The sequence below is a fragment of the Phascolarctos cinereus genome, unplaced genomic scaffold, assembly GCF_003287225.1.
Source record: "Phascolarctos cinereus isolate Bilbo 61053 unplaced genomic scaffold, phaCin_HiC Scaffold_5;HRSCAF=322, whole genome shotgun sequence".
Lineage (NCBI taxonomy): Eukaryota > Metazoa > Chordata > Mammalia > Diprotodontia > Phascolarctidae > Phascolarctos > Phascolarctos cinereus.
In genome coordinates, this window is record NW_027555958.1 from 380,200,530 (window position 1) to 380,222,362 (window position 21,833).

At 41.1% G+C, this 21,833-nt stretch overlaps 1 protein-coding gene across 1 annotated transcript; it reads left to right on the top strand.

The window, feature by feature from the left end:
* Positions 1-20,589, top strand: ADIPOR1 (adiponectin receptor 1). The gene is made up of 8 exons (XM_021003083.2): positions 1-298; positions 11,698-11,933; positions 13,019-13,135; positions 13,625-13,796; positions 15,314-15,500; positions 16,339-16,526; positions 19,311-19,504; positions 19,672-20,589. Exons 2-8 carry the CDS (start codon positions 11,793-11,795, stop codon positions 19,798-19,800), a joined length of 1,128 nt encoding a protein of 375 aa, XP_020858742.1. The 5' UTR covers positions 1-298; positions 11,698-11,792; the 3' UTR covers positions 19,801-20,589.
* The last annotated feature ends 1,244 nt before the right edge of the window (positions 20,590-21,833 follow it).

Below are 21,833 nucleotides of genomic sequence, written 5' to 3' on the forward strand. Positions count from 1 at the left end.
GAGGAGCCGGCCTCCGAAGAGGGAGGCCGAGCAGCTGCGCTCCAGAAGCTGCCCCGCCGCCGCTGCTGCCGCTGCCGCCGCCGCCGCCTCGTCTCTCGCTCAGCCGGGCGGAGGTGACGCGGCGCCCTCTCGCGCTCCTTCCGGGGCCGGCGCCTCCGCGTCCCCGGGGGGTGGAGGCTTCTCCGCCGCTGGGGCCGAGGCCGGTGTCATCACCCGCGCCGGGGATGTAGCTCCAGGGAAGGCGGCCCCGTCAGAGCCTTCGGCCGCTGCCGCCGCCGCCGCTGCTGGAGCTCGGCCCGTAAGTGTGCCCGCGGCCGGGGTCTCAGGGCTCCCTGGGGCCTCGGTGGGTAAACATTTCCGGCCCCGCCCCCGCCGCCGAGGGCCCTCCCCAGCCCCCGGGTGTCCCAGTCGGCCGGGGGAGGGGAGAGGAGCCGTGGGCACCAGCGCCGGGGAGCTCGGGGGGTCAACTGAACCCGCGAGCTGCGCGTGGGCCGGAGATGGGGCGCTCCTGGGGGGACTTCCCGGCCCCACTCCGGACCGGGCGGCCGGGACCCTAACCGGGACGTTCTCATCCTTGGGGGGTCAAAACCCCGAGAACGAAAGCGACCCCTGGCCCTAAAGCCCCGATTGCATGGACACGTTTTCGATGGGAAGGAAATCTCTCCCTTCCGATGTACCAGGTTTAAACATTGGAAGTGCTCCTCTTCCTCCCTCCCCCCGGTTAGTCCAAGAACACGCCTTGATGACTATGCTGGGCCCCCCTCCATGCCCCCTCCGGGCTTTGGCCTCCTGAGGGGCTGGGGAAACTGACCAAGCAGATTATGACTAGATCCGGGAAATGCTGTGGATATAGTCTATCCAGATTAGGAGTTCTTAACCTGGCATAGAGAAACTGCTTTGTTTGAACATATTAATCATTCTATTTCAGTATAATTGATTTCCTATGTAGTCTGTTTTGTGCATTTAAAAGTATTCTTAGAAGGGAAGCTCCCAGGCTTCACCAGCCTGCTAAAGGGGTCCGTGACACACAGTGGTTAAGAACCCCCGATCCAGATTTGTCTTTTAAGTTTTCAGTACTGGCTTTGACATCTGTATCATGCTTAACCTTCCCAGGGTCTGGGAGTGACCTAAATTGAGAATGCCACTAATGTGGTCGGAAAGCAAGAAAGAATAGGAAGCGATTTTCCGGGGGGGGGGGGAGTGGTGGAGGTAGACCCAGGGAAGTTGGACCTAGGTCCTATTAATTCTGAGACATTAGGTAAGTGAGACCTAGACTACAGGGCATAAGTCTGTCTAGAATGAAGTGATAATGACAGATTTTCTTCATTTCCTTAATTCTGGGTAAATGGTGAAATTTCCTATGATGAAGCTTCAGGTTTTTTTTAAGTTTTGCAACAGTTCTCAGTGCTAGAAATTAGACTGGGGGCTACATCCGTGGGGTTTTGACTGATAGAATTATCAAAAGATTTTCTGTCTGGTTTCTTCCTATAAAGTAATTTAGAAAAGCATTTCTAGTCCCCCAAAGGGTGGAGTGTTGGTTGAAATTAGTCTTTGGAACTTGAGTTTCTGTTGGAAACTCAGCTTCAAGGGAGACCCCTGCAAAGCTGAATCTTAAGACGACTGAGAATTGAGAAGCTGTAGTCCCAATGATTGTTAGAATTCTATGGTTCCCAGGGACTGCAAAATGTTAGTGCATTTGGCCTAAGAGACCATTTCCCTCCAAAGTGTTATGGTAACTCTAACAAGTAGTAGAAATTAGTATTACCATTCATTAGGCTTTCTGTTGCCCAAATCATTAAATACAAACTCCATGATCTTGCTTCAGTGGAGCTTTGGAGAGCCTTACAACCCTGCTAACAGTTGCACCAACTACACTGATCCATTTGGTGCCTGTGAGAACATTTTTTGCTCTCTCCCAGCGCTTAACCTGCTTAGAATATCTTACCCCTCACATTGCTCCATTTGCAAATAGTCTATAAAATCTCTTTCAACTCTAAAAAATCCTGTGAAAATAGCTTATAGACTGACATCCCACAAACAGCTTATAATCAGCCTTCAAAGCTCAGCTTATATTCTGCCTTTTTTGTGAAGCCCTTCCTAACCACCTTGTCTGGAAATTATTCTAGATCTTCCTTTAAAAGTCTTTTAGCTCTTACTGACTTGTTCTAGTTATATAATTCTTTGTCTTGTTCATAGTTATTGGTGTTGCTGTCTTTTTGCCTCATCTAAGTTTATAAATGTCTAAAGGGCAGGAACTATATCTTATTCATCTTTATCTCCTGCACCTAGTAGCATATTTGTCAATGGAAGATCAAATTTACTCCATCTTTCGGGCATAATAACTTGGTATTTTGCTCCTCCTATAGGACGTGCTGGAGAAAGTTTTATTTGCTGACTCCTGCAAGATAAAGCCACTTTGAACCTGTCTGTAATCCTATTATTTAGCTGGTTACCATAAGCCACATACTTGGGAGATTTGAGCAGCTTTCTGGGCATCTGTGTCAACACAAAAGACCCTTTAGCATCTAAGATCTTTAGAGTTGTAGGTATTGTAGTAGATATTGTAATTATGTAGATGGAAGTGTGAGGGTATCCTGACTCACAGATCCTTGGGGTTTTTGAGTCAGCTTCAAATCCCAAGGACTTAGTTGATCAGTTCCAAGGACTTAGATGATTGCCTGTACCCAGCAAGGTAATTAACTTTTTATTTCTCTGATAATCCTTCCCTACCTATCTGGCTGAAGTAAGACCAGAAAACTTTCATCATTATCATATTCAAAGTGGATTCCTCATGTACTACTTGAAGAGTCTGTAGTAGAATGAAAAGAGTGCTGGATTTGAAGTCTGAAGATGGACCTGACTTTGAATCCTGCCTCTGCCTGTATGTGTGGGATCTTAGGCAAGGCATGTCATTTCTCCATGCCTCAGTTTCCTCAACAGTAAAATGAGCTAAATGGACTAAGTAATCTGTAAAGACTCTTCCAGGTCTAAAGCTAGACTTCCATAAAGTCATGGAATATTATATATCTAGATCATTCTTAACAAACTCTTGGCATGCAGCCATTTAATGTTGTTGCCTTTGTTCAAGACAGTTGAGTATACTGACCAGTTGGATTGACATAAATAACAATTAAGATTACTGAAAGCTAGACATAACAAACCTCCAGCCAACAAAGGATGCCTTCTAGGTTCAGAGATTGGTAGGAAAACCAGATATGAATACTAATAACTTTGCCTCTTAATCTCCTATGTGATTTTTAGATTTTTGATCACTACACTTCAAGAGCAAACCTGCCTTATAATGAATATAAGAGCCTAGTCTTCTGGGTTGCATTACCAAGAAAAAGCTACCCAAAAAAGTTATAGTATCTGTGTTTTGTCAGTGCCACTTGACAGTCAAATAGGAGATGAATACTAGAGTCTGGGAATTACTGAAAGTAACCCCTGCTCTTGCATTTCCACTTAAAGTAAAATTTCTCTTCCATCCCTTCATGGAAGAATATTAGAGTCATAGAATTTTCCAGCTGAAATCTACCTGAGCAGCTCTTTCTAGACCACATGAAACAGGAAGAGAAGTCCTATTGCATACACCAGAAGTCAACCAGCCTTTGTTTAAAGATGGCCAATGAGAAGAAATCCACAAACTCCAAGGCAGACTATGCCATTGTGGAATCACTCTGATTATTCAGTAGTTTGCACCTGTCATCAAGGCTGATGGTGCTGAGTTTTTTCTGGGCTAAGCAGAGCAAGGCTAATTCCTTTTAGCTGTGTTCAAATGACAGGCCTTCAGTTAAACACAGCTATCATGTACCTCTAGAAGTCTTCCCTTTTCCAGCCTTGCCACCCCCATTTCTTCCAGTTGATCCTTATATGTCCTTTCATCATCCCATCTCTTTCCTCTGGCTGATCTCCTCCCCTAAAACAGATACTTCACATGCGGTCTGATCAGGGCCAATGACAAGTCTATTCCCCCTTTCTTGGAAAGTTATTCCTTAATGCAGCTCAATATTCTGCTTGCTTTTTTAGCTATCCTGTCACACTGTTGGTTCGTATTAAGCCTACAATCTACCAAAGCTCTCAGATCTTTCTCAAACAACCTGCTATGTCTAACTATGCCTGCTACATCTTATACTTATAAAGTTGATTTTTTTTTCCCAACTCAAAATGTAAGACTTGATATTTGTCCTATTAAATGTCATCATATTTGATTTAGCCCAGTGCTCTAGCTTGTCATAACCTGTTATATAGCATATTAACGATCTCTCTCATATTTGTGTCATCTGAAAGTTTGGTAAGGATGCGATCTATTCTTTTTCCAAGCCATTGATAAAAATGTTGAGTAGCACAGAACCCTAGTCAGATACACCCTGCTAGAGACCTTCCAAGTAGACATTGGACCGTTAATATTTGTTTGGTTGGTTTTTGGGGTTTTTTTGAGACTTTATCTTCCTATCTTGCCCAGGCTAGAAGTGCAGTGACCTTTCATGGACCAGACCCCTTTCCTCATCAGGATGTGACCTCCTCCCATTTTACCAAGCTGTGCTGGTTTTATTTAGGCAGCCTGGTGGCCCTCTCCTCCCCAGGGACTTGCCATATTGGTGCTAATCTTAGGACACCAATTGGCTTTGGCCCTACTGCCTTTCAGAACTCCTGAACTCAAGTGGTCCAGCCCCCTTTAGCCTCCCCAGAAACAGTAACTACAGTTGTGCACTACTTATGTCTGACTTGCACCCTTATACTGTGCTTCTAACTATTCAACCATTCCTAAATCGAACGGTTTTGAATCTTCCTAATTATATTGCTTCTAACCCATATTATTCCATCCTTTCTGTAAGAAAGCATGAGAGGATTTTTCACATGCTTTGCTAAAATCTAGATAAAATATATCTCTAGTATGTCCCTGACCTACCAGTTTAGTAATCTTGTCAAAAAAGGAAATTAGCTAAGTCTGGCATGATCTGGCTCTTTGTAATCATCACTTCCTTTTCTAGGTGTTTATTATTTGGCAACCCGATCTTGACTTTTCCAAGAGAATTTGAAGTCAGGCTCATTGGTTTATAGTGTGCAGTTTCTTATTTTCCTCTTGAAAAACAATTGAGTGACATAGTAGATAGAAGAGTTGTGTTCAAATAGCTATATGACCCTGGGCAATTCACTTTGCCTCAGTACCCTCATCTGTAAGATGTACCTCCCAGGATTGTTATAAAGATGAAATGAGATAATACTTGTAAAGTGCTTTAGAAAGCAGCAGCGTTGGATTTCAATAGAAGTAAGGTCCACTAAATGATACGTAAGGATCACGATGGGCAGCAGAGTGACTTAGAAAAACCACATTCACATTCTCACATTGGTGTATTTTTATTTGTTTTTGCAGTGTGGCTGGCATGTTTGACACCTCTGCCTTCAGCTACCTAGGAATGCTAGCTATTTCCCTTTTTTTGAGAATGGACTCATTTACTCTTTGCAAGTCTTGTTGCCAATCTCTCCCATACTTCACTATCTTGCCACTAGCAACCTGAGTGGTTCAGTGATCACCTGCCAGTTCTTTTGGTATCTAAAGCTGTAGTTTATTTGGGCTTGATGGCTTGAACTCAGTTAAGAAAGCCCCTAGCTGTCTCTGATTTCTATCAATTTATTGGCCATTTAAAGGAGAAAAAAGCAAAATACAGATTGAGCAGCTTTGGATTTTTTCCCTGTTGTCGGCCATCACCATCCTAGCCCTCCAAGTTCTAGTCTTTTCTCTTTTTTGATGATCCTCTGTTCCCCCGTACAGCTTGAAAAACTAGCCCTTTTTTTCCTTAACTTTTGAGCCATCCTTTGCTCATTCTGAGCTATATCAGGGCTCAGTCTTGTTCCTTGCTTTGTATAATCTTCTTCTATTGAGTTTTTCATGCATTTGGTGGGGAATTCTTTTTCATTCATTCTTCAGACAACTCATTTTATTTCTCCTCCTCCTCCTGAGGCATCTGGTAGCTCAGGGGCTAGAGCATGGGTCCCAGAGTCAGGAAGACCTGACTTCAAATCCAGCTTCAGACATTTATTGATTGTGTGACCTTGGGCAAATCACTTAACCTTTGTCTGCCTCAGTTTCCTCCTCTTTAAAATGGAATAATAGCACCTACCTCCCAGGGTTGCTGATCAGATGAGATATTTGTTAAGTGCTTAGCACAGGCATAGTAGTTATTTAATAATACTTCTTTCCTTCCTTCTTGGAATTGTTTCTTATGTTTTTAGAATTTCGTTCATGCTTCCTGTCTCTCCTGAGCTGCTTTTTAGCCTGTATCATTTTGGTCCATAGGAGCTAGGCAGTATGGTGCAGTTCTGTAGAAAACACTGTATTTAGAGTCTTTGGACCTTAGCTTGAATCCACATCTGCTTTTATCACTTTCTCTCCGGGTGCCCTTGGGCAAATCACTTAACAATTCTGGACTTCAGTTTCTTCATCTATAAAATTGTGGGAGAGGGATAAAAACTAGATGGTCTTTGATGTTCTTTCCAACCCTAAGTTAATGATCCTCTGTGATCTCTGAAAGTCAAATTTCCCCCATTCTGTATCACTGAGAAGGTAGGTAGAAGAGAGGGTGGTTTGTAGAACCTGGCTGAGCCAGTTTGTTTGTGTCCCTAGGGGAAGAAGGTTTTATTCTGTTCCAGAGAATAAATGTCCTCCAGCCTCAGAAAGCTTTATAGACTAAGTGACCTGGAAAGCTTTCTTTGTCCCAGGGGATTCAGCTCTTCAGCTGACTGGGGATTAGGAATCTAATCATTGATTAAATCTAACCAAAACATAATAAAGAATTAAAGAGATGAGTAGAATTTGGAAAAGTAAATAGACTTCTGGAGAAAATTGAATGGGAATAGAAAGAAATTTACCTTTTTCTCAGCTGTATATGGCACCTTCACAAAAACTGACCATGTATTAGGGCATAAAACCTCACAACCAAATGCAGAAATATAAATAATCTTTTTCAGACCATAATGCAATAAAAAATACATTCAATAAAGGGCCATGAAAACTAATTAAATTAATTCTTAATGTATTTATATAATTAATAATAAATTAAATTGATTCTTAAAATAATTAACTAAAAACTAAATCTAATCCTAAAGAATGCAGAGGTCAAAGAACAAATAATAGAAACAATCAATAACTTTATTAAAGAATGATAACAGTGACATAGCATACCAAAATGTATAGGATACAGCCAAAGCAGTGCGTAGGGGAAAACTTATATCCCTCAACATGCTTACATCAATAAAATAGAAAAAGAGCATAACATTATGCTTTATAATTAATTGCGAATGCAACTAAAAAAATAGAAAAAGAACAAATTTAAAATCTCCACGCAAACATCAAATTGGAAATTTTGAAACTCAAAGGAGAGATTAATAAAAATGAAATTAAGAAACCATTGAACAAATAAATAAAACTAGGTTTATAGGAGAAAAACAATAAAATTAATAAACCATTGGTTCATTTGATTTAAAAAAAACCAGATTGCTAATATCAAAAATACAAAGGGTGAATTCACCACCAATGGAAATTAAGGCAATTATTAGGAGCTATTTTGCCCAATTATATGCCCATTAATCTAACAATCTGAATGAAATGGATGAATATTTGCAAAACTATAAACTACCCAGATTGACAAAAGAGGAAAATAGAATACTTACATAAACCTATCTTAGAAAAAGAAATTGAGCAAGCCATCAATGAACTCTCTAAGAAAAAATCCCCAAGACCAGGTGGATTCACAAGTGAAAACAACTTTGAGGTACCACCTAGCACCTGTCAGATTGGCTAATGTAGCAGAAAAGGAAAATGACAAATGTGCAACAGAATGTGGAAAATTGGGACACTAATGTACTGTTGGTGGAGTTGTGAACTGATTCAGCCATTCTGGAGTGCAATTTGAAACTATGCCCAAAGGGCTATAAAACTACATACCCTTTGACCCAGCAATATCACTACTAGGTCTGTGTCCCAAAGAGATCAAAGAAAAAGGAAAAGGACCTATATGTACAAAAAATATTTATAGTAGCTTTTTTTTGTGGTGGCAAAAATTGGAAATTGAAGGGACACCCATCAATTGGCTGAACAAGTTTCAGTATATAATTGCGATGTAGTATTATTGTGGTATAAGAAATGACAAGCAGAATGCTTTCAGAAGAACCTGGAAAGGCTTAACATGAACTGATGCAAAGTGAAGTAGCAGAATGTTATACATGGTAACAGCACTATTGTATGATGATCAACTATGAATGACTTAACTATTCTCAGCTATACAATGATCCAAGACAATTCCAAAGGACTTATGATGAAAAATGCCATCTATCTCCAGAGAAAGAACTGATGGAGTCTTAATTCAAATTGAAGTGATGGGTTACAGGTCCAAGACTGCGCTCAAATAACCCTTTCCTTGAACTTTACTTGAACTCTTTCACCTGGTCAAGGAGGTCTAGTTGTCTCAGGAGGCTATAATCCTATCAACTGGCCTTTCCTTATCACCTAAACCCAAACTCCCAATTCTTTGTTACTCTAATTGAGTCTAGCCCCCCATTGTCTATTGCCACTCCCATTCAGACACCCTTTCTCCCAGCCCCTCCTCCAGACACCTCAAACTACTTGGCCATTACTAGATCCCTTCCATTGTCTTTCTGTATATGAGGAGAACCATCCTGGCTCCTATTTAGGGGCTGAGACTTCCTCATGCCCATTCATCCTTACAAGTGTCACAAATATTCACATTACTTAAGGGTCTGACCAGTATAGGTGATCTTTAATAAATCTTGCCTTTGGCTGAAAGGCTTGGGTTAAATTCATTCGGGCAGGACCTGCATGTCATGATTTTAGGGTCCCAGCACCCCTAAACATCTGAACCTCAACAGAAGCATGCTTTTTTAACTAGTTTTCTTTGAGGTTTTTGTTTTGTTTTTGATCTGTTTTCTTTTGCTGCGTGACTAATGTAGAACTATGTTTTGCGTGACGGCATGTATATAATCTATATAAAATTGCTTGCCTTAAGGATAGGAGAAGGGAGGGAGGGTGGGAGAGAATTTGGAATTCAAAATTTTTTATTAAGAATGTTAAAAAATACGTGGTTTTACCCATAATTGAGAAAAAATTAAAATAAGGAAGAAGGAATCTAATCATTTCTCTGGCTGGACAGAGGTTTTTCTTGTACTTATCTGAGCAGCCTTTTTGCCTTCTTAATTACTTTCATTTCTCAAGATTTAGTTCTCTCCAGTTAGAAAGTTTATTGAGTAAAGAAGCTTGAACTTGGGAAATCTCATTAAAAAAATGTAGCAGCTGCACCAAGACGCTGAATTTAGATAACTATATTTGAAAAAAGAAAGGGCCATCATGTTAAGGTACAGCAGCTCAGGGAGAGCTTTCTTCCACAATATGCAAAAGCTAAAGAAAAGGAAAAACTATTTCCCTAGTTATAGTCTCCGGGGTCACTGGTTTTTAAAGTCTGGGGGTGGGTTTTTGTGTATGTGATAGAAATCAAGATAACTTGCTTATCACTTTGTACAATCTATTCAAGACTTAAGGCCATCTTGAGTTGAAGTTGTTCAAGTGTTGTATTTGGGCTTCCTTTTTCTTGTTAGACCTCCAGTTGCTTCTCTTCCTGCCCTGTCTCCGTTGCATTAAGACTCTGGGATATCCTTTTATAAGCACTTTACTCTCAGCAGACCTAAGTAGTGGAAGTAGTGTTTCTTACTCTCATTTTACAAATGAAAGAACCAGGCAAGTGGAGGAAGCTTTGATCTAGTTGGAGTCATAGGACTTGTATTCATGCCCCAGCTTTGCACCTGTGTGACCATAGGTGAGTCACTTAACCTCTCTGGGACTTAGTTTCCTCATTTGTAAAATGATCTTTAAGGTCTCTTCCATCTCTAAATTGAGATCAGAGGTTAAATGACCTGCCCTGTAGTACTTAGTGGGTAGAACAGGAGCTCTAGTTCCTCTGTTAGAGCACACAAAAGGCAGCCAGCCCACTGGCATGGATGTTTGAAGTATGCTTTCTTTTACAGTCAGGAAAGAAATGGAGATCATTTGCTAAGAACATAGTATCACAATCCTAGAAAACAAGACCAAATTTCAGCCTGTTTCTGAGGCTGCTGGTGTGGACTGATCTTAAGACTCTTCTTGTCTCTCTTGAGATGCCTGGAACTCATTTTTATTGTTTTGGGTATCAGTGGTTTTTTGTTTTGGCTTAAATATGTGAATTTTTCTTTCATGTTCTAGTTTGAGGAAGTTTCTATTTTGTTACTTATTAGTACCAAGAAAGGATTTCCCAATGTTTGGTTGTATTTAGGAGGTTTCCAGGGACCTCCTGTTTCCTGTTCTTCCTGGGTTCTTCTCTTCTTGCAAGTGTCTCTTGTTTTGCACATTTTATTTTGCACATTTAAATTCTGTTCAGCAAGGAATAAATGTTATTACTACAAGAAAGTGGGCTTCCATGGAAATTGGTAATTTTTTTTCTTTAAAGTAAAATCACATAGTTACTTTTGGGTGTTCTCCATGTCATCCATGCATTGAAATTAGAATTTTGTCCTTGCCTGAATTTAGCACCATCCCAAATTAATTAATATTAATTTGCAATAAGTTTAGAGCTCAGTGATTCATGAGATAAGTAAAATAATTTGGACACTTTCCTTCCATTTTCATGGCCAGTCTGCATATGTATTCACTTTGGAATTAAGAGACTTGTTGATTCATTTGTAATTCAGGGAATTTTGAAGTGATTGTGGGATTTTTCCTGGAAAAAGTAAGGTTTAGGTTACCTGGTTTTAATAAAAGACCTCTGAGTTTGTTCTTGGTGTCCCAAGGAATCTGAATGGATTCAGGCTACAAGTATGTCTTAGAAGTGGCCAAAGGAAGCCATTGAAAAGCAGGTTGGGCCACCTGGATGGCAGAGAGTAGGGGAGATGCTGCCCACTTGACTCCAGCTTCCTGCTTGCAATAAATTTTTCCTTGTTTACGGGGATGGGAGGAGGTAAGAGGGTGATTGTTATTCAGGATTACTTGTTTTTGTGATTGCCAAATCTAAATAATAATCCTGTAATTGCCAACCTCCTAGACCTCACTTGGAGATAAACTATTCTGGGCAGCCATAAAAAAGTACTTTTTGTGTGGAAAACAAGTGTGGTTGCTCATTTACACGTAAAACAAACTGAATACATTTGTAGTTTAGTCCTTTCCTAGCTTTGGTTGTTTTGCCTTCAACTTTTTTGTTCTTTATTCTCAAAATCGAGCCTTTTTATGGACCCCTTAATGCTCCAGAGAGTTAGGAGAATCCCCTCTCTGGAAGAAATGGAGGGAGGGGGAAAAGAGGAGACAGCTATTCTTCTATGGTGACCGATTTGTGCCTTAACCATAGATCTTTGGGCAGTGTGTAGATGTTAGGTTGTCTGTAGATTAGTGGGGCTCTGATAAAGGGTAAAATTACAGTGGGAGGACTTAAGATAGAAATGATTTGAGGCTAATGATTCTTCTTTCTATCAACCTGGAGGTCTGGCTGGTTCTGATCTCTACCCTTGTGCTGGTTTTGAAGAAGACTGGCCTTTAGGAAGCAGAATGAGGGTTGTACAGCTGTATATGTCACTGCCTTCCATTCTATATTAGACTACTGGAATGACAGTGTAAAAAACATAACTTGCTAACACCCTTTGTGTTTGTGTGCTTATTCCTAGGGTCTACCATCAAAGGGAGATCTCTGCCCCCCTAGGACTGGGAAGGTTCAACTTTCAACAATACTGAAGCTGCTGGTTGTGGGGGTGCCAACCAGATGTCTTCCTGCAAAGGATCTGTGGTGGGGCAGGGCAATGGGGCACCAGCCAGTAACAGAGAAGCAGACACAATGGAGCTCGCTGAGCTAGGACCCCTACTAATAGAGAAGGGTAAACGAATGACTCCCAAATCCACCAAAGTAAGTAACTTTTCTGTACCTGTTGCCTTGATGTTCTAAGAAGTCTTTCAGATTCCGCTGTAAGAGGAAAAACCAAACAGAAAATGCAGCTCACATGACTTAGCTCTGAATAATAGGAGAAGCCCCGTCTCATTCAAGAAACACTGGAAGAAAGGTGTCCTAGGGAAAGGTTTGTCCCCTTTGGTGTCTGGGTGTTCTTCCATCCGTTTGCCTGGGTTAAAAGACTTCTTACAGCACTGGGAATCAGTCAGGGCTGCTTGCAACTGTGTAGCCAGTCCTGGGGGTATTGTTACTTTTGAGAATGCTGTGGCCTTGCCATTGGAGGCAGGATTCCTTCTGATTGCTTCTGTCTCTGCCATTTCAAAATAAGATGCTTCCAGAGCCAAAGAATCTGAGGTTGGCTTAAGTTGTTTAAAAGCATAGCTCCTTAAAGGAAAGAAGGTCTTTTAAAGACAGTCTTTTGTTTGGATTGATAGGGATAGCAGCGAATTCTGCATTTGGGGGAAGAGTGGAGAACCCAGTGGTCAGGGAACAGCCAAGCTTCTTGGCCATTTTAGGGTCCTAGATCCTGTTGGCAGGCTATTGAACCCTTCTCAGAATAATGGTTTTAAATTTGTAACATTAATTACATAGAATTACAAAGGAAACCAATTATATTGAAATAAAGATGCTGTTTTTCCCACCCAAGTTCACAGACCCTCTGAAATCTATCCAAGAACCTCTGCTCTAGAAAGTAGAAGGAATTATCCAGGCTTAGGGTAGAAAGGGCTGCCCCAATTCCCTAGTGCCTCAAAGGACAAGCTGTGGGCAAACTCCATCTCAATAGAGTCTTCAGTTTTCTCTTTAATAAATAAATACCTTAAGCTCAGTAGGGATTAGGCTTTTGGGGAAGAGGCCACGTGACCCTGTGTGGTAGGGAGGATGTGCTGAGATTTAAGCTTCTCTGGTCCTGTGTAATGTACCAGTGATAAACTAGGTACACGAAGCATATTCAAAGTAATGTGCAATAAACCATGGATATCTTGCTTTTAAAATAATCAAACAAAAGCGATTGACAGATGAACCCTGAATTTTTCTTACTGCAGGTTGAAGAAGAGCAAACATGTCCAGTACCCCAAGAAGAAGAGGAAGAGGTGCGTGTACTGACATTGCCCCTACAAGCCCACCATGCCATGGAGAAGATGGAGGAGTTTGTATATAAGGTGCTGAGTATGGGTGCTTTTCCTGAAGTTGGGGAGTAACCTGTGGGACAGGGGAATGGGGCAGCAGGTTTAAGAAGTGGCCCCATTTCCAAGCATGTGATGGATCAGAACTGTTCTGTTTATGTGTGTGTTGTTGGGGTCGAAAGGGTATTGCTTTTTTTTTTTTCTTTTTAAATAATGGAAGTAAATCAGAGGCAAGTCTGGCTGGTTAGTCACCAAGGTATTCTGCTGCTTCCTGTGCCTAGTGCAAAGGGCATTTTGAAAAGACACAGACCATTCCCACTAAGAACTGGCTGCAACATATCCAGATTAGCATGTGATAAAGCATGGAAATCTAGAGAGAGAAAATGTATTTATTTATTTTTAAAGAGACGTGGCAAAAATGTGGGTCAGGATTCTGTCAGCTTCATTCAGGCTTTGCTTTGAATGCTGCCCACAGAGAGACATCAGAACACAGGAGCTTGCCTAAAAGAAATCTCTGTATTTCAGGTATGGGAAGGACGCTGGCGGGTCATTCCATATGATGTGCTCCCTGACTGGCTGAAGGACAATGACTACCTTCTACATGGTCACAGACCACCCATGCCTTCCTTCCGTGCCTGTTTTAAGAGCATCTTCCGTATCCACACAGAGACTGGCAATATTTGGACCCATCTGCTTGGTGAGTAGTAGAATCAGAGGGTAGAAGGCGTGACAGTTCAACCTCTCATCATTGAACAATAGATTTAGAGCCAAAGGGACCTTAAACACCATATTCTAACCCTCTCGTTCTACAAACAAGTCAAGGCAATCAACATTTATGAAATACCCACCATGTGACATTCTCTGTGCTAAGCACTAGGGATGCAGAAAAAGGGCAAAAACAATCCCTGCCTTTGAGGAGCTCCCCGTCTAATGGCGGGGAGAGACCACCAACAGACAACTGTATACAAACAAGATGCAGACAGGCAGAATTGGAGGTCATCGAAGAGGGAAGACACTAGCATCCAGAGGGATTAGGAAATCTGACCTTCTTGTGGGAGGTAGAATTTTAGCTGAGACTTGAAGGGAACTAGGAGGTAGATAATTCCAGGCATGGGGAGAGCCCAGGGAAAACTCACCGAGTTGGGAAGTGGAATGTCTTTGTGCAAGGAACAGTGAGGAGGCCAGTGTCACTGGATCACAAAGTATACAGGGAAAGACAGGGAAGGTTTAAGGAGGGGCCAGATTACCAAGGACTTTAAAAGCCAAATAGAAGATTTTATATTTGACCCTGGACATAATGGGGAGAGAGACTGGAGTTTATTGAACTAGATGGGGTTGGGGTAATGTGGTCAGGCCCGTGCCTAGAAAATCACTTTGATAGCTGAGTGGAAGATGAGCTAGAGTGGGGAGGGACTTGAGGCAGAGACAGACTGAAAGGCTGTTGCAGTAGTCCAAGTGTGAGGTGATGAGGGTGTCAGAGGATAGAAAGGCAAGTATGTATACGAGAGAGGTTGTGAGAGGAGAATTGACAGGACTTTATGGGAGGTGAAGGAGAGGGGGGCATTGAGTATGACACCTAGGTTTTGAATCTGGATGACAAGAATGGTGGTACCCTGAACAGTAATGGGAAAATAAGCAAACTGAGACCCAGGAAGATTCATAGACTTGCCCAAGACTGCACAGGCAGAGCAGTGTCTGAGGCAGAATCCAAATGCCAGCCTTCGGATTCTTAATCCCAGTGCTTATTCTACTGCATCGCTCTTCATTGACTCAGATGCCAAGGGGATGGGGCACTTGGAAATGAAATTAAATAGAAGGCTTCCTCCTCAGCTGAGGACAAGTTAAGGGCTTGACTTTAAGTTGCCCCTGATTGGTTGACCCCTCAGCCTTTTTATAGCCCAGGAGTAAGAAATGGAAGAGACTGTTTTGGCCATATGGTCTCTTGAGGGTACGCAGCATTGAAATGTATATCCTTTCTTCTATTTCTTTATCTCCATGTTTTTAAACAAAAGGTTTAAGCAAAGTAGTTCCATTTGAAATAGTGCCCTTTTCACAGAGTATTAACATAGTTCTTCTCTGAAGATTTAGGTGGTTAGCTCCCCCCTGCTCTAGACCCCTAGATCACCTTTCAAACTTTTTCTTTTTAGAGTTAAATGAATATGCTCCATACCAGTGAGCCTCTGGGCTTTTATTCATTGGTTGTTCTTCCTACAGGTTTTGTGCTGTTTCTCTTTTTGGGAATCTTGACCATGCTCCGCCCAAATATGTACTTCATGGCCCCTCTACAGGAGAAAGTGGTCTTTGGGATGTTTTTTCTGGGTGCTGTGCTCTGCCTCAGCTTCTCCTGGCTGTTTCACACCGTCTATTGTCATTCAGAAAAAGTGTCTCGGACATTTTCCAAGTGAGTCAAAAGACCATCATCAGAAAGAGGCCCCTGAACTTCTCTCTTCACCAAGATTGTCAGCATCAACTGCCTGCTTTATGGGCATCACATATTCTTCCTTGCTACTAGCAGGATTTGCTAATGGTTGTAAGGTTAATGACACTTTTTTCTCTAGCTCTTCAAAAATTTTATTGTAGCCCTGTCAACAAATGGTACTTTATTATGGAGTTTTCTGCCAGCAAAGTGACGGTGTGATCCATCCCTATGTCATTCAGGCAGCTTACCCAGACCTTGTATCCAGTGATAATTTAACCTTCTGTTGACCTGGTCCCTGAGCAGGGTGTGGTCATTTCTGTGTTTCCATCTGTCAGTGCTCCTTCAAAGTTTATCTCTGCTGCCCATGCATTCCCAGAAGACCCATGTGTCTGTGAGTTCACTGACATACTTTTTCTAACTCTCAAGTGTGATTAAAAAAAAATCTTGTTTTAGTGCTGAAGGCCTATAGAAGTTAGGAATTGTTTTCAAAGGGCTGGTAAATGTACTCAGATCTGGCTGGGTTTTGGTAGCACCGATATGTTTGAAACACCCTCTAGATGGATAAGGAAGGTAGTAGATAGGGGAAAAAAGCTAAGTTTTGGAGTCCTTTTCAGTCTGGGGTAGAAAAATTCTACCTTTTGGAATTTTAGGGGACAAGGGTAGATTGTTTAAGATTGGAAAAAAAGATGAGACCTGCCCAAAGGGTTATAGGGTGTAGAGGAAATTTGGAAACAGATAGGAAATACAACAGGTCACATGGCAAATATGACACTTGCATTTCTCCCATTTGATTGATCTTATCTTTCTGTCTTGTTTTTAGATTGGACTATTCAGGGATTGCTCTACTGATCATGGGGAGCTTTGTCCCCTGGCTCTATTACTCGTTCTACTGCTCTCCACAGCCACGGCTCATCTACCTCTCCATTGTCTGTGTCCTGGGCATCTCTGCCATCATTGTGGCCCAGTGGGACCGTTTTGCCACACCCAAACACCGGCAAACAAGAGCAGGTAAGACACACGTGTTGTAAACCCAGGAGAGCAAAGGGTTGGTGTAGGATTCATTTGGAAGTCAAGGGGCTTGAGTTTTGGGTCCTCTTGTCTTGGATTTAGGAATCTCAAGTGAGCTCTTGATCCACTTTGAGAACTTTAAATGAATTTTCAAGGCAAAGTTCAATACTCCTTTTAAATTAAAGTTTTAGGGTCAGGGTTTTTCAGTCCAAGGTAGAAGGATTGTACCTTTTGGAATTTTAGGGTGCTAAGGTTTAAAATTGGGAAATGGATGAGATTAGAAACAGTCCACAGGGTTATAAGCTGTAGTAGAAATCTGGAAGCAGACAGGACATATAACAGATCACATGGCAAAAGAAATGCTCACATTTCTCCCATTTATCTTATCTTTCTGACTTGTTTTTGTTGTTCAGTCCAGCTCAGTTTTAATTGTTCAGTTGTGTCTAACTCTTTTTGATCCCATGGATTGTACTGTCCATGGGGGTTTCTTGGAAAGTATACTGGAGTGGTTTGCCATTTCCTTCTCTAGTGAATTAAGGCAAACAGAGGTTAAGTGACTTGCCCAGGGTCACACAGCTAGTATATGTCTGAGGCTGGATTTGAGCCCAGGTCTTCCTGACTCTAGGCCTAGTGCTCTATTCACTGAGCCACTGAGTTGCCTCCTGTTTTTAGATGTGTTAGATTGAACTATTCAGAGATTGCTCTGATAATCATGGGGAGCTAGTAAAATAGCTTAGAATGATAAATATGGCTTCTTTAACATTCTTGATTTAAAATAGTAAGGAAAAAACCATCGCAGAAGACCAGAAAGTTAAAATTAATGTACCCAGAGTTACTACATGTTAGAAAGCTTGGCTATAATCTGGGTTTTATGAACAAAAAGATTTGAAAGCAAACACTGGTAACTGGTGTGGCAGCCCCACAGCTAAATGCCTTTGTGTCGTGTCATTACCAGAAGTTACACTGGCAATTATCATCAACCTGCTGTATGATTAGGCTTCTTAAATAACTTCTGTGCAGTAATTCTCCTCCTTACTCCTGTTTGTACATATCTTCCAGCCATTCTTCTTAGTTTGAAGATATGTAGCCATCTAGGATATCAGGCCCTTAAAGTTCCTCCTTTTTCTAGAGTAAGTGAACATACCACTGTCCTGGATTTGGCAGCCAGATGACCTACTAACTAAAGTCAGCCAAATCCAGGAAATCTGTATCCTATATTTAACAATTAGAGAGTAGCTTTGGGTAAAACATCTAATATTTACATCCCTGGGTTTCTAAACAGAATAGTCAGAGAGGAGACAGAATTACTTCTCCCGGGAAGGTAAAGAATTCGTGTCCTTGAAACTTCTTGATAAACAAAGGTTACTGTGTAGTTAGGATTAGAAGGAAAACAAAATTAGAGGGTAAATTTTATACACAGTTTCTCAGATAAAGGTCTCATATCTAAAATATGTAGAGGACTTTGTCAAATTTAAAGAATATGAGCCATTTCCCCAATTGATACATAGTTAAAGGAAATAAGCAGGCAGGTTTTCAATGAAGGATTCAATACTATGCATAGTCATTTGAAAAAATGCCCTAAATCATTATTTATTAGAGAAATGCAGATTAAAACAACTTTGAGATATCAAATCACATTGGCTAAAATGATAGAAAGGAAAAAGGGGGGGTGCAGCTAGATGGTGAAGTGGATAGAGCACTGACCCAGGAGTCAAGAGGACCTGAGTTAAAATGCGCCTCAGACACATAATACTTAACTAGCTATGTGACTCTGGGCAAGTCACTTAATCCCAATTGCCTCACCAAAAATAAAATAAAAATAAAAATGATAGAAGGGGAAAATAACATGTTGGAGGGAATGTGGAAAAATTGGGACACTAATACACTGTTGGTAGAATTGTGAATTGACCCAACCATTTTGGAGAAAAATCTGAAATTATGCCCAAAGAGTTATAAAACTGTGTATACTCTTTGACCCAGCAATACCACTATTAGGTCTGTTTTCTGAGGTGATGGAGTGGAGGCTAGGGAAGAACTTATATGTTCTAAAATATTTATAGCAGCTCTCTTTGTGTTAGCAAAGAACTGAAAATTGATGGGATGCCCATCAGTTGGGGAATGGCTAAACAAGTTGTATATGATTGTGATGGAATACTGCTGTGCTATAAGAAGTGATGAGGTGGTGGATTTGGAAAACATGGGAAAACTTGCATGAAATTAATGCAAAGTGAAATGAGCAGAACTAAGAAAACGATGTATACGGTAACAGCAATATTGTTCAGAGAATAATTGTGAACAAACAAGTTATTTTGAGTGTTATAAATACTTTAGAAAGGAAGATGCTATCCACCTCCAGAGAAAGAACTGATAAATAGAAGTATGCATACTGTAGTTTTACATATATTTATAAATCTGTGTCAAATGGTGGCCTTCTGTAGTGGGGAGTGGGGAAGGAGAGAGACAATTTGGAACTTAAAATGTAACCAAAAATAAAATTATTTTAAAAAACCCCAAAGGGTATCTAGATTTGGCCCATCTAGATTTACTTCAAATATAACTCTTCCTTTTCTGCTCATATTGTGCATGTGTGTGCACACGCGTGCATGTGTGCGTGCGTGTGTGTGTGTGTGTGTGTGAAATGTAGCACTCAATACACATTACCCTTATTGACATTTATAGATTTCTACTCTAAGATACCAAGTGAAAACTCCTTGAACCTAAATAGATATTTTATTGGTGAAATAACACATAGTATTTATTGTATCTGCTTCCTTCTTCCCTCAGGAGTGTTCCTGGGACTTGGTTTGAGTGGGGTTGTGCCCACCATGCACTTCACTATTGCAGAAGGCTTTGTCAAGGCCACAACAGTGGGCCAGATGGGTTGGTTCTTCCTCATGGCTGTGATGTATATCACTGGAGCTGGGCTATATGCTGCCCGAATCCCTGAGCGCTTCTTTCCTGGCAAATTTGATATATGGGTAAGGACTGATTCCTCTAATCATTGACATGGGAGGTGAATGCTCTCAAAGCTAAGTAAAGGGTCTTGAGAGATAAAGAAGGTAATCAGTCTTTTAATCAAATATATATTTTTTACATCCAAACTGTCTGTGCCTTTAACCTAAAAGCCTCTCTCTACTTTCTGCAGTTCCAGTCACATCAGATTTTCCATGTCCTGGTGGTGGCAGCAGCCTTTGTCCACTTTTATGGCGTCTCCAACCTTCAGGAATTCCGTTATGGCCTTGAAGGCGGCTGCACTGATGACTCCCTTCTCTGAGTCTACCCACTACAGGAATAGAGGAGGAGCTTCCCAAGTGCTTTTTAAAAACTATTTCTTTGCTGAAGCGAAAGGAAGACTTGAGCTGTCTGTTTCTGGAAGAAACCTCTTAGTAAATTCCATACCAACTGAGCCTCAGCCCACACTTAGACCCAATGGGCTGTCAACTCTCAATTTCCACATCGAGGACTGGAAGGGATGGCCTGCCTACGTCATTCCTCTCCCTCCTCAGAACAGTAACCAGTCGCCTCATACGGACAGTGTTTTGAAACTCATGTTGAAATTCCCTTCCACCTCCTTTCTCCAGTCATTTTGGAAATAACTAAAGAACTGAGTGTCTTCAGGAGTTCTGTTTCTGGAAGAAAATGGTCCCTCATTCCTACTTTGTAACCTGGCTTAAAGCTGTCTACTCTTTTCATAGCACACTTTTGAAAACAACCATAACTTGGTCTCAACTTTCCAGGGCCTGGATCTGCATATACAGCAAAGGAACAAAGCCACCCACTTTTACCAAGCCGGCTAATCATGGAAATGTGTCCAGGCTTCATCTAACTTGTTTTAATTCCCCCCTCCACCACCTTATCCCCCCAGCAGAGTAATGTAAAATTAAAGTGAAAGAAAATATTTAATATTTAATACTGAGCTTTAAAAGGGAGCCCTGTTGTCATTGCTGTGTATCTCAGTGCAAAGACTGATCATATAAAGAGGACATACGGTATTTTAGGAGGAGTTTAGGGCCGTTAAAATCTTTTTGCCTAGGGTTGTCTAATAAAGAGGTCATTCCATGCCTTCCTGTGCCTTTTTGAAAAGCTAAACCAGCATCTGTTGACTAAATAGCACAAAACTAGTTGAAGGTGCTTTGGGCTTATAGATGTATGTTGCTGGAGAAATGAGCCAATTCCTTTCAGATGACAGAATCATGGACTGTTTTATCTGAAGGGACTTTAACAGTCTGGTCCAGGGGTCAGGAAACTACAGCCCCCAAAATGAAACCCATCCTGAGCCTGAGCCTCTGCATGGTAAGCTAAGAATGGCTTTTACATTTTAAATACAATAAAACTTTATTTTAAAATGTAAAAACTCCCCCTAAAAAAGCAAAAAATTAAAAAGAATAAAATGTAAAAACCACCTCTTATCTCTCAGGTACAAAATACAAAACCCAAGGAAACTGAGCCACTGAGATCATACAGCTGGGCTAGGACTAGACCTAAAGTGTTCTGACTCTATCTAGGACTTTCCGTTTTATTAAAAACCTGATATTTATAGTAATAGCTCCATTTTTCAATGCCCTATGAGAAAAATGTGGATATGCTATTCAGAAGCCTGGGATAATGTGAAAACTTGGCTTTGACTCTCAGCTTAGATCTCTTTCCTTAGTAGAACTTTGATCAAAGGGCCTAATTAGTAAAGTTGAGATTTGCCTCTTTTCCTTATCCCAAACCAGGTCATAGTGCTAATAAACTAGTTTGACGAGAAGCACACAGCAGTAAAAGAAAGCAAGGAACCTGCATGATTAGCCTTTGGAAGTGGAGATTTGGATGTTAGTGTTGCTCTGGTCACTTCTTAAAACTGCAGCCTTTCAATGAGAATGTAAATTTATCTGGGACTCTTAAAGTATCGTCACTATTCCTGAGTAAGATTCTCCCAATATCCCTAGGGAAGGCAGAATTGACTTGTGTTCATCAGACTTAAGAAAACAAAAATATTCTAGCCAGTTGATCTACTCTTTTGAGGCTTTCATTAGTTTTGTAGTAGATACCCTTTGACCTCCTGTTAGCCTTCCAGCAGAGGAACATTCAGGTACTTAGTTACCTTGATACCTAACCCAGATATCTAGACCATCAGAACCAGAAGCAGCTTTCAGGTCCCTAGCCTGGCTAATGGAATCTCCAGTACCACCTAAAGAGGTAAACCAAAGGCTCAAGTGTCAATTAAATTCAACAAGATATATTAAGCTTCTATTGTGTAGAGTAATACAGTCAAAATCAAATAGAAATGGGCACCATTAAACCTTATGTAAGGATCCCTGTAGG